At 36.6% G+C, this 13,380-nt stretch overlaps 1 protein-coding gene across 2 annotated transcripts in view; it reads right to left on the bottom strand.

Annotated features, from left to right (window-relative positions):
* The window catches only part of lmf1 (lipase maturation factor 1), a 578,934-nt gene that overhangs the window by 505,529 nt on the left and 60,025 nt on the right, over positions 1–13,380 (bottom strand). For both annotated transcript variants that reach the window (XM_048609600.1, XM_048609601.1), the window contains exon 3: positions 203–213. In XM_048609600.1, coding sequence (XP_048465557.1) covers positions 203–213 — 11 coding nt within the window. The remainder of the gene's footprint in view (positions 1–202; positions 214–13,380) is intronic.

The raw sequence follows: 13,380 nt of genomic DNA, 5'->3' as shown, positions 1-13,380 counted from the left end.
CCTTCACAGATGCTGCCAGACCTGCTGAGCTTATCCAGCAACTTTGTTTTTGTTCCTGATTTACAGCATCCATAGTTCTTTCGGGTTTTAATACAGTTTAATGCTCTTTTAAGAAAAAAATAATAAAAAATGTAAATAAAACCATGTTCTTTCTACTCAGTACCACTGGATCTTCAAAATCTCTGAAACTCCATTCACTTACCGAAGGAGTACCTAGAAAACAAAAAAAAAAATAGTAGAATCATTAAACATATTTTTTATGCATTGAAAATTGATTTTAAAAGTTATTGTTAGCCATAAGGGAAAACAGAAATTGCTGCAGAAACTCAACAGTTCTGGGAATTTCAGTGAAAAGAAAACAAAATAGAAGAAGGGTCACTGGACTCAAGATATTAATTCTGTTTTCTTTTCACTGATGCTGCCAGACCTGCTGCACTTCTCCAGCAATTTGCGTTTGTTTGTTTCAGATCTCTAGCATCAATAGCTCTTTTAGATTACACATAAAGGTTTCAACCAGTCAGATGAAAGTAACCAGTAATAGTCAATTACATAATCTCATTGCCAATGGTGTTTATGCTTTGAAAAAAACAACATTGATTAGTGCCATGTTGTAATGAGATGATGCCTCACATCCACAACCCAATTGGCTTACAATTTCAGCTCTGGCACTGTGGGGTGGGCAGTGAGCAAACTCCATAAAGTGGGGGTATATTGGGGGGTAATGGTCATGCATCACCAACAGAGGTCATGGTACAAAATGCTGGATCTCCTCCTGATCTAAGGTGGTTGTGCAATAAATTTGCAATGACTCTGGAGTAAAGAAATGCAGGAATATGTGTTGAGAACATCAATAATGCTGTCATTTAATTACTGACATGGTAATTTGTGGACGAAACATTAGGAAAAAATCCAAAGCAGAAATGTCAATCTACATATAGAATATAAATTAAAAATAAATTGTTACCATAACCAAAACAAAAACAGATTGGTCAAATTAAATGTTCGGAGGAAGTTACAATTGATTCAGCTTTTAAAAAATCTTAATCTGAAGCAAAAACAGAAATTACTGAAAAAGTTCAGCAGGTCTTGCAGCATCCGTGGAGAGAAATCAGAGTTAGCATTTCAGGTCCATTGACCCTTGCTCAGAACTTATGGTAGATAGGAAAAAGTTGTTTCCTACACAAAAAGATAGGGTGGGGGAGGAGGTAAGGAGTAAATGATAGATAGAGATAAAGCCCAACGAGACAGAAGAACAGTTGGGCAGACAAAGGAGTGGATAACAATCAGCCTGGGAGAATGAATAGTTTCTAATGGGGTCTATTAGCGGCTAACAATGGGTTGTGTGTAATAGCAAACCACGTGAAAACAAGGCCTAGTGTGGAGTTTGGGGTAAGGACATGGGAGGAGGTGCCACAACTCGGTAGAGTCCAGAAGGCTGTAGAGTTCCCAAGCAGAAAATGAGGTGTTGCTCTTCTAGCTTGTGCTGAGCTCTCCTGGAGCACTGCAGCAAGCCTGAGACAGAGATGTTGGCCAGGGAACAAGGTGTTATGTTGAAGCTATGAGCTTATGCTATGAAGATTCTGTTGCAATTTGGAAATGCTTCAGATATTTTCAGCTCTAGCACAAATATTCACAGCTAGCCTATACTTATGAACTAAAGGGTGGCACAACTTTATTGGAGATATGATCCAAAGATCACTAAACTATTTTACGAATAAGTTAAGTACTGGAAATTGTGCAGTTCATAATTTAACTGAATACTTTCCATTTCCAGCAAAGGGCATTCTGACAGGCTATATTCCTCAGAATACAACAACAAATCAAATGTCTTTAAATAAAGTGATGAGGTAATATTTGATTAGAAAATTTTACTGAATAAGTCCCTGTTTTAAAATCACAAACATCCCTAAACTCTAGATGATCTTAGAAGTCATGGTCTTCAATTGGATCAGATGTCCATAAATTAAACACACATGAAGCATAATGTTCCAGAGGTTACAGCTGATTACCTACCTAACAAATTAGCAAAGACTTACTAAAGAAACTTCGCTTTAGAAAAATATTTATACTTCCTTTTCCCGTTTTAAGTCCTAACTGGGATGAATGAATGGGGCACAAATATGGACTTTTTAGTTACGACAACCCTGATAACCAAAGCAATGTTCAAAAAGCAGAGAAACTACCTGGCAACTTTTCCTGAAGAACAGAATCTCTGAAACAATGGATAAATAGCCTTTTCCCCACTAAATAGAACAGCTTGTCAAAATCAGGCAAGCCCCTCTGAAATGACACGCTTTCAGCTCATTAGGGAGATGGGTTGGTCGCGATACTAGCAATTGATACAAGCAAATATTAAAATTCAACATAACTCGAGAAAAGACATTCTTTGAAAGTCTCCATTCAGGATAGCTATGGGAATGCAGTTACTGTATCCTTTTTTTTCTTAAATGATACGAGGCATTATTTACATTGGAAAGCAATTGTGTAAACTTTATTGGCAGATTACAAAACATCATGAGGCAACCAAAGTTTCTGGATCCTCCCCACTCAACACTGACACTTTGATTAACAAATCCAAACCAACCAAACGCATTATACTGATCCGGTTTCCAATAGGTCAATGAGGAAAAATATCCAATTGTACAGTTTGCTGATGGGGAAATTATTTACTATCTTTCAACTGATAGAATCCAAGATGTCTTCCGTGCAAAAACAGTAACAAAAAAAGCCAGCTTCTGAAGTGAAAAGAATAGCACGTGTAACAGGAAATTTCAGAAATTTTGCATCTGCTCTGAAGTGGTATAGATGAGAAGCTGCATATTTCAAATTTATAAATGCACAGAAGCTTTTTCAAAAGTAAAAATGGCAATCAATAAAGAAACGATAATGTTAGTTAGGCGAATATACTTAGTTCACCGCATCCCCCCACCACCACCCCCCCACAATCGATAGGTAAATTCAGGTAAATGGGGTTTATTTATACCCTCCAACGTAAATCACAGGGTAGTGAAAATAGCTTGTTGGCCACTAACCTCATTCTTTTCCTCATTACTATCTTACGCTAAACCAGCATTCTTGACCAAGGCATCTTTGTTAATCTAGAGGTACAGTTCACCATCACCCTCAGCCCAATCCACCCTACGCTTTCTATTATCAAAGGACCCACTCTCACCTCTGTAATATCGCCAACCTTTGGCCATAACCTGGCCCATGCACCACTAAACCCTTCACCCGGACCTTTCATTCTTCATCTCCACAAGCCAATCCTCCAAAGTCCTATCTTTTTGCCCCATTACAGATATTGCATGTAGCTCTTCAGGTATCTTGGAGGAGACAGGGGAACGGTATTGTGGTCACCATGAAAGCCAAAATCAAGGCATCCCCACTTTTGTTGATGTCAGTCACTAGCTCCTTGATTAAATTAAATCTTTGAAGGTATATTTCTTCATGCACTTCTAGGTAGGTATGTTGGGTTCTGCACAAGTAATGGTGGGTAAGAATAACCAGCCACTAGCACAAGATAACCTGCTCCATTTTCAATTTCCCATCCTCTTCTTTTACATCTCCAAAAACAATCTGAATAGAAGGACATGCAATTCCATACACAATTAGAAATTAGATTGCAGCAATAACATTTCAGCATTTTGGCCTTTTATTAGTGTTCATTATTTGTAAGCTGACAGGCTCAGCATACACAACACTTAAGAAATTTGGACCATCACACGCAGTCTGTTGCAAAACCATTTCCATTTTAAAATGTTGCTTCTATAGAATGGGCAAGGGCATGACAGACTGGGCAAGAAGGTTAAGCCACATGTGATTCAAATGGGGATCCAGCAATATGGATCCCTACTCAGTTTGTACTGGCACGTACAATCCCTCTAATCAGCAAAATTCATACTGCAAGAGTAGAAATATTAACTATCACTACATTAACAACACACAGAAATCATTTGCAGTTGATAATAATGTTTCTCACTTCGACAACTTCCAGAAGTACATTGGCGGGAGGGATGAGGCGATGGCCTAGTGCTATTATCACTGGACTGTTAATCCAGTGACCCAGATAACATTATGGGAACTCAGGTTCAAATCCCACCATGGTACATGGAGCAACTTGAATTCAATAAAAAAAATCTGGAATTAAGAATCTAATGATGACTATGAATCCACTGTTGATTGTCAGAAAAACCCATCTGGTTCACTGATGTCCTTTAGGGAAGGAAACTGCCATCCTTACCTGGTCTGGCCTACATGTGACTTTAGACCCACGGCAATGTGGTTGACTCTGAACTGCCCTCTAGCAATTAGGGATGGGCAATAAATGCTTTCTAGCCAACAACGTCCTCATCCCGTAAATGAATAAAGGAACCGCTACTGAAATTGATTAAGCTAAGAATACAGGCAACAGAAGAAAAATTAATGGAAATCCCATAATATTCTTAAATTGGCAGTCAACCCAACAATGCAATCTTACCACCAGAAGAGACTGCCATCTGTTTCATTTCTTTACCTTCTTGATGCTTCTTTCCTAAATGTGCCAGCTTCTTTAAAATATAGTTCTTTTGTGTCACACACTCTACAATAAAAGCTTATGAGCACATTGTTCTCACGTCTTCCTAATCTGTATGGCTCAGCAACTCAATGAATAAAGTCACCAAACCACAATGGAATCAATAAACTACATTTACAAAATGTGTGTGGTGGTTTTCAGCCATTCATGAATTGCTCCACAACTTAGATTGTCATTAATTATGGTCAATCCGCTCATTCCTTTCTGAGTCATGACTGTAGTTTTCTTTCTTTGGTGCATGTATTACTTCATGGATTATTTACCTAAAACTGTTTCTTTCTGGTCCGGAGTCAACAACTTAACTTTGCTCTGTTATCAGTCAAAATTTCATAATAAATATAAGTCACCAGTTCCACAATTGGTACAATTTTGCTGTCAATATCAGCATTTTGAATTTCATCAGTCTATGCCTAATTCAGCTCCACATCACATCCCTGTTTCCTTGACAGCACATACCGCAATGACAGAAATGTTACGGCAGATCTGAAGAAAAAAAACAACTGTGTTTGAATTTAATAGGTGAAACTATTTTAAAATAAATTTAAGGACTGATTATATAAATGACAGCAAATACAGTTGCAACAACAAACTAAATTACATCTTATTTAAAGTGTCACTGTTGACAAAGATAGTTTTATAAAAGGTTTGAATTAACTAAGCCAATTCCTCCACAGTATATCAGAACCAAAAAATAACAACCAGCTTTTACCTGTAACATTCAACTCATGATATAATTTCAGCTAATTCTGGTGTATAAGTTATCAACAATGTCTGCATTGCAATTTGTTTTAATTCTGAAATTATTGAGTTCTTAGTTTTACCAAGTTAGAAACCATCTCCTCAGACCTCCGCACTGCTGAACTTGTGAAAATACCCTGTAATTACTTCACTTTGGCAGGTTTATATGAATTGACTATGGTTCTTGTTTATAAAAACAGCATGTACACTGCAAGGTAATATTTCTCCAATTACCAGTGCCCTGGAGTTCTTCAGCAAGGTCCTTCCTTCCGTCTCTATAATCAAATACCCTGGAGGAGAAAGTTTCCTCTGCATTTCTTTTTCCTTCCTAGCAATATGGACAGTGTAATTACTAAGTTTAGGAACCCAGTTTGGAGAACTTCAACCACAACAAAGAGAATGCTGAAACCAGACAAGTGGTTTCATTTACCACCATTCCAGCTTATTTCCTCCCCTACAACTGTTGCAGAATATTTAGGTTTGGCACCAACTAAAAACAGCTGTTGAAGATGTAAATTATTTTTTCTTTATCTAATGATGGTCTTCAGTTACATGCTTTATATAAAGCAAAAGTTTTGTTTTATTTAAATTTTCCTTAAAATGACTTTTTCATCCACTTGCATATTTTATTTAATGACCTTCTGTGACTCATTTCAACACACAGGGTGATTATTTTAACAACTTTTTGTTTTTAACAAGGGCATCGAGGCCTGTAATAATTACAAGGCATCCTAAATAGCTTTAACCTTTTGCCCTTGCCCCTTAATAAGTGCTTCAAATGTCAATCTGTTTTTGACAGAGAGTACCCTGAAGAGGGCAAATGGTTAAACTTTCAAAAACAATTTGAACCCCTGCCACCACCCTTCTCCCACCCCACCTCCCCCCTTCCCCCTAACTTTTTCTGTTATGGTGTCAACTTAGGCAGGAGCATGCAAAGGACCAGGACAATTATTTACCCTGACAAGCCTCAATTAAAACGGAGGTTCAGCATTCAATTTTGGGGGCTGGGGTACAGAGGGAAATTAAAAGACACTGCATTATAATACCGAGACTAAATTGTGCACAGTACTCTTACGGTCCGGACAGCTGAATCAAAATTTTATAAATGGATTCAGAATCTAACCAATATGATCTCAAATAAAATGACACACAAAGAAGCATTTTTTTTTGTTCAAATAACGTCACTGCACAGTTGAAAACTGAACAATTAAAATTTTACCTCAGATGTAGTTAGTGAAGGAAGTTTCACGGCAGCAAATCTTTGCTTCAGTGAATTAAAGGGAGTGTTAAGTTCCACACAATGAATTCTCTGTCATTTCGTTTTGAACAGAAAACTCATAGGTAGAAACTGGAGGAAGCTACTGTGAAAAGGAAAGAATCCCAAGGTGTTGTAGAGCAACGAAGAATAGACCACTGAAAGTATACATAGATTGGCATCAAGGTGCCTAACCAATGACTGGCCCAGGTATCTGGGGTCTGTTTCTTAGTGAAATAACTATGTCTCGGTCATGCATTCTGCCCGTTCCACATCTTCCTTGCATGTATAGAATTGCAATAATGATAGGATTTTGGCAAAACCCTTAAAAACTACATCAGAGATGCATGCCAATTTGAGGCAGTTAATGTAACATCACTGCAGTGTCCGGCACTGATATAGGATCTTGTTACTTCAGTGGTGGTCCAGAAAGCCTGTTTTAAATTCAACACATTATCTACATAGTAAATAAAAGACAGCAAAAAGAAAATGTTTTATAGTGTAGCTTTCAGATTTTAAAAATAAATTCTTTATATTCCTACATTCCAACAGAAAAGAAGATGAATACAGATATTAATATTTGGTTTTACATATTTACTCAGTTTATACAAGTATAAAGCATACCTGAAACATTTAGTAACCAGCTTAGCACAAGCTTAATCTCTTCTACAGACCCGCAGGTCCACAGATAAATTCCTAAAATTTACACATCACAATGATTCTGTTCCACTACCAGCTCACATTTCCTAGCTAACGACTCAGAAGAAATGAGATCAAATAACAAGCATAATGTGAATAATCAATGTATAAGCAGAATCTATAGTTACTTAAGTCTCACAATAATTTTAATGACTCCCCCCCTTTAAGCTATTTTCACTTCAATAATACTGTTATAAAGCAGAGATCGACACCCTCTTTGATAACTAAAACCAAAACACCCAGAAAGGTGCGCCTCTCCCTATAATCTGTGAAAAAGAGCCCCCAGTTTGTTATAAAGGAGCGGTCAAATAAAATAACCCACTGACACTCGCTCTATAATCAACCAGTAACAATTTATTTATCTAACTCTAACAGTGAGCAAATTAACTAAACTATTAACTACCCAAATAAATCTCTTCTAACTGCTAACTATTCTTGAATAAAACAAGATTCTAATGGTAAAAACCAAAAGAACTATGGATGCTGTAAATCAGGAACAAAAACAGAAGTTGCTGGAAAAGCTCAGCAGGTCTGGCAGCATCTGTGAAGGAAAAAGCAGAGTTAATGTTTCGGGTCTGGTGACCCTTCCTCAGAACTGTTCCAATAAATACAAATCCCATTTATACAAACCAAAAAAAATTAGAATTTAGTCTCTCAAAATTACATCTTCCAGAGTGTTCTGTCTCTCCTCCAACAAATTCTTCTGTCAGAAATGCCTTCTCTGCTGAATTATTTTGTCCATTAACTATTTGTGCCGTAGGTACCTTTAAATTCGATGAAGCTTAGTCTAAGGCTTAGAGTAAGAGAGCCAATGATTCTGTCTTTTAGAGCTGATAGCTATTCTCCTCGCAGCTGACAATTGGCTCTCCCCGATTCTCCAAACGCCCTCATCTTTTATACCCTTGATGACATGTCAATTTCTTACAATAGGATTAGTCCCATGTTGTCAAAACCATCAGATTTAAATTTACTTGGCTTTTGGTATCTAAGGGCTTGGTTTAAATTAATTAGCTAAATTAGAAAACCTGTTGTCTTGGTAAAAAGGCTGCTTTGTCTGCTAACAGTGTAGCACTTTGATACAAATGTTTCAATTCAGGTGCTCTATGCACCTGCAAACCCACCGACATCCTTTCTGAATCTCTAAGCATAGAAAAAGCTCATCATCTTTTTAAAGGAACCATACACTGCTTTTCCCATAGAACTGTACAAACACCAACATTTTACAAACACCAGCAATTTACAAACATCAAATTTTAACATCCTGCCTTCCAATCCACAAGTACTCTACCCAACCTCGCAACAATACACCGACATTTAAAGTAATAACCCAAGTGACAATCAATAGTATGGCACATAATATCAAATTAATTACCCCATTTAAATCTTCATCACGGTCTTTAGACTAGTTGCATTTTTTATTCTTGGTCAGCTTTATTTTGACATCATGCTGTTCAGGAAATTTTGCACTCAGGGATATTAATGATGCTGTTTGATTTGCTACAAAGTTAGATAGGCAAAGGCTTACATAGTCTAATACCATTGGATACAATCATTGAGAAGTTTAATCTATTTGTTCAACAGCCACTCTTGTAGCAGGGGTTTCAATCTGTTGATTTAAAACATGTATGTCTCTGTGTCATCCAAGGGTCACATTACTCTGCAAAATTGGAGATCAAGAGTTGGCTGGACTGGATGGTCTTTTCTGACCCACTTATATTCTGAAGAAATTAGACCTACCCCTGTCACAATCAAACTGTTCATAAAGAGTCTGCTCAATTAAAATAAATGACAGCAGCTAAACATCCTTGGTATCAATCTATGATTTTTAATCTGTCACATGCCTATCACTACCTAGTTTGTGCATTGTGCATTTGATCTACTTGTACAGATTTTTTGTGCAATCCCGGACAGAAAAAATGCAAGATACTTAGGAAATTTCCTACAAATTAAAATGAAAGATAGAATTATTAATATTTAACCTGTTTGTAACAAAAACAAGGGCAGGTCTAAGTAAACAAACCTGGTGATATGTCTTAAATTTATAGGATTACTCTTCATTTGTCAAATTGAGTAACTGTCGAAATGCTCAGCGTATGTCTGTAATCACTGAAAATTGCTTAACACAGGTATCTATATAAAAAATTAAGTGCATTGTTATTATTTTTGCAAAGTTACAGAACGGCACTGCATATAAACAGTCTACTTGATCAAACAACCTGATTCCAATGCGGCTCCTCCATGAGGCAGCTTTGCTGAAAGTTTACCTATGTTAACTTTATTTCTCTCTCCAGATGCCGCCAGATCGGCATTTAGTTTTTAGTTCAAATTATTTGTGAATATGACGAGAACCCTCCAACAAAAAAAGAGTCATCTGTCTCCAGTAGATGCATTCCATTTAATATAATTTGAGAGTTTTATCATTTTTCAGTTAATGAGATAATGGTTAATAATCAACTATTTGTTTGGTAGTGGCCACTCACTTCAAGGTGAACGGCTCTCTGGTGTCAGCATCAAACCCCAGTTAGATGGTAAACTCTTTAACCTCAGTTGATTCAATGCCAAAACTAAGTAGACTACCATAGGTATACAAAATCTACAGATTACAGTGTCTTTCCCTACTCTGCACCAAATTTGCAAGCTACTCAATCTGTTCAATTCTGCACACAGACCTGTCCACGAATTTTGCTAAACCAAAACTCACTACACCTAATCAATCAAATCTTCCACCCAAAGTAAATGTTGGTAGAGACACTGTGGATTGGTTGTGCGTGTCTCACACCTTGGTTACCATCTCTCTGAAGAGACCCAACAAGTCAGCCGTGCCAGCTCAACTTTCCACAAACCACTGCAACAAACGTTTGACAACAAAGGTGTCTCTAAATAAATAATAGCCTAGTGTATGGAACAGTAGTCATCACCATATTCCTACACTGCTTTGAGACTACACAGAGTATCAAAAATACAAAGCACTAGCTAAATTCTATTAGCGATGCTTTTGCCAGATTCTCCAGATTCAATGCAAGGACTGTTGAACAAATGTTAATCATCTTCTTGAAGCCAGTTCAACAATCATTCAAACAAAAATTCTGCAGAATCAACTTTAATGGACTGTATTTGGATAGGTGAAATGCTTCTCACCTGTCACATCTTGTTTTCTCAATTCTTAAATGGCCAACGTTCTGGACAGTCAATAAAATGCTTCAAAGACATTCTGAAGCTCTCCAGGAAGCAGATCGGTATTGACATCAATTACAGGGAGATGTTTGCTTCCAAATATTCAGAATGGCAACAACTGCATCACACTTTGAATCACAACATTATAATGATGAGGCAGAGCACCAGCAGAGAAGGAAAGAAAGCAAAGTCTGCACTCAATCCCAGTGCCTCATAGGGCTTCTGTTTCATGAACTGAAAAATATGCAGGTCGAGAATTGACCTGCTTGATCATATCAAGACCCAGGCAAAAACTTGCGATCATGACTAGACAATATCTTTGAATTGAACTGATGATAACAATGATCAATAAACCTATCCACTACTTACAAAATATCGGACAAATGCATGTTGACAGAGCATGGCTTCATGGCATGATAAAATGTTCAACATGTCTGGCATTTTTTGTCATTAATCATTTTCTGAGGCACTTAATAATATCAACATGGATTAGAAACTAAATTTAATTGAATATCAAAACCTTTCAATGTTCATAGCTGAAAATCAACTTTTATCATAAGCATATTTGTCCATTATTAAGGTGAATATTTTCATAAGATTAATAAAAAGGCACTGTGTAGCCCAAAAATGCAATTGAACTTTGGACAAACCTGAGGCCCATTCCAAAATAGATACCTTTTTCCTGCATATTAAAGAGGAGACAAACAAACCCACATCCTCTGTGGTGACAGAATGAACCAACAAAGCTGCTTTTTATCTTACTAGCTTTAAAGCTATAGCCAGCTGCTCAATTTTCAAAACCATTCATGTGCACTTTTTGTATATTAAGACAAGACAATGCCATGGCATGAAATTTTCCCTGTATTCTTTTAACTTTACATCTGGTGAATATACAAAGTATATCTATCGCAGGCGTGATTCAAAACAGTGATGACATTAAGGGAAGCACTGCTATAACCTGGGAGGCCAGTTAATTTCAATTTGACATGAATATTTTCCAGAACAGTGGACAGCAGTTGTTACCTGATTAACACCTCATTGCTGGAGTTATAAGATTAAATTAAGTTTATGTTGTGTAACACATTGTGTCAATTAAATGAGTTTTTTCTTATATTTACAAATTCGCTTGACTGCAGTTAGAACACTGCTGTCCAACATATAACCCACCACCCACATGCGGCAAATTAGGACTCCAGATGCAGCTACTGGCAATGATAATCAATAAATATAAAATGAGCAACAGACACAATTGTTTAGCATATGATCTCAAATACATATATTTGCTCAGTATATGATGTGCTTATTTGTATATTTGTTGATAAAATGGTAAGATGAAAAGTAGTGTTTTTTTTATTGTGTGCTTTACTTCCTTGGATACTGAATAGTAGCAGATGTTTAAACAAATACTCAAGGGAAATGTTTTTTGTCTGCATTGTTTAATGCATATTTGGCATTTTAGTTTTAATTAAAATTGTCACATATACAAAAATACTTCCACTTAGCCACATCTTAGTCAGGAATTTTATACTGTTTTAAAATATTGTTTCGAGTTTTGAGTATCCATCTTAGCAAGGCTGTTAAGATGAAATGGAAAATTCACCAAAGAGAAAAAATATTCCATTTGAAGACAGAATAGAGGAAATAAAGAACTAGAATTTATGTAACACCATTTTGTGTAAAATCCTTAGGACATCCCTAACTGCTTCATAACTAACTAAGTACTTTCCAAGTGTAATAACTGATGCTTGGTAGGCAAACATGACACGTTGCACACAGCATGTTCCCAAGGACAGCAAGATGATTAACTAGTTGACATGTTTCAGTGGCATTAGTCAAAGGTTCTGTTTTGGTCAAACAAAATTGGAAAATACTCAAGTCTTCTTCAAATGTTGACCGATCACCACCCTCAGAGTAAGTTGGTAACTGCAGCGCTTTAAAGTGTGAACGACTTCCGGACAACTAATAAAAATTACTATGGATATTTTTAAAGTCTATCTGAGAGTCAGAAAAGGCCTTAGAACAACATATCATCCCAAAAAAGGGCACTGAGGCAATGATGCCTCCAGGTATTGTTATCAGCTAAATTTGTAAGCACTTGAATTGGGCTGGAACACATTGCCCTCTGACTGACAAGCAACATTGCTACTTCTTCACAGAAGTGAAAATGGAGAAAGTTAAAACACATTCCATACAGTGAAGACAATTAACAGAAATCCAATCAATATGTTCAAAACTATGAGAGGAGAAGCCATTACCTCAGATCAAGCAGTTAGAATTTCTAAGCTGAAATTTAGGATGGTCATCAATTAAAAAAAGGAACATCAAGAGTAATCACTTTATTTAGTGTTATTAGAATTCAGACCTATAGAATCAATAATGGAAACAGGATTTAGAGCAGTGTTTAGAAAAGCTTCATGTGTAAAACGCGGGCAACAGAAATAAATAGATCAGTCAGGGAGCTGCACTGAGATGGGAGGCCAAATGGTCTTTTCATTTGCTACAAAGTTTGTGATTCTGATCACACAGTATGGTTTTCGTCAACCACTCGCTGATCAAGTTAGTCTCCAATCTTTTACAAAGACCTCCACAGAGATGAAAGGTTATGTCACTTTTCTTCCCATTATGTGTTTAATAGGATAATGTTCTAGCCATTAAGTATCTATGATTGTACAGGAACGAGACCATGTATGGCATATGCAGAAAACATGAGGCAGATGGATTATTTAATGTTTTCTTGAATCATAATTAGCTCTGATGAAACCCAGAAATTACCATCACTTACAATGTCAATCATTACAAATGAACTTCAAAAAACAATTCTTTTTACTACTTTGTGATTTTCTTTTCTAAATAATTCTAGCGGACTGTAGCCAATAAAATCAAACAGAATATGGGTATAACCTTTTAAAGGCATTCTAAACTACCATACAGTTATACCAAT

Source organism: Rhincodon typus, chromosome 21 (assembly GCF_021869965.1).
Source record: "Rhincodon typus isolate 14 chromosome 21, sRhiTyp1.1, whole genome shotgun sequence".
Classification (NCBI taxonomy): Eukaryota; Metazoa; Chordata; class Chondrichthyes; order Orectolobiformes; family Rhincodontidae; genus Rhincodon; species Rhincodon typus.
This window is presented reverse-complemented; position numbering and strand designations above follow the sequence as displayed.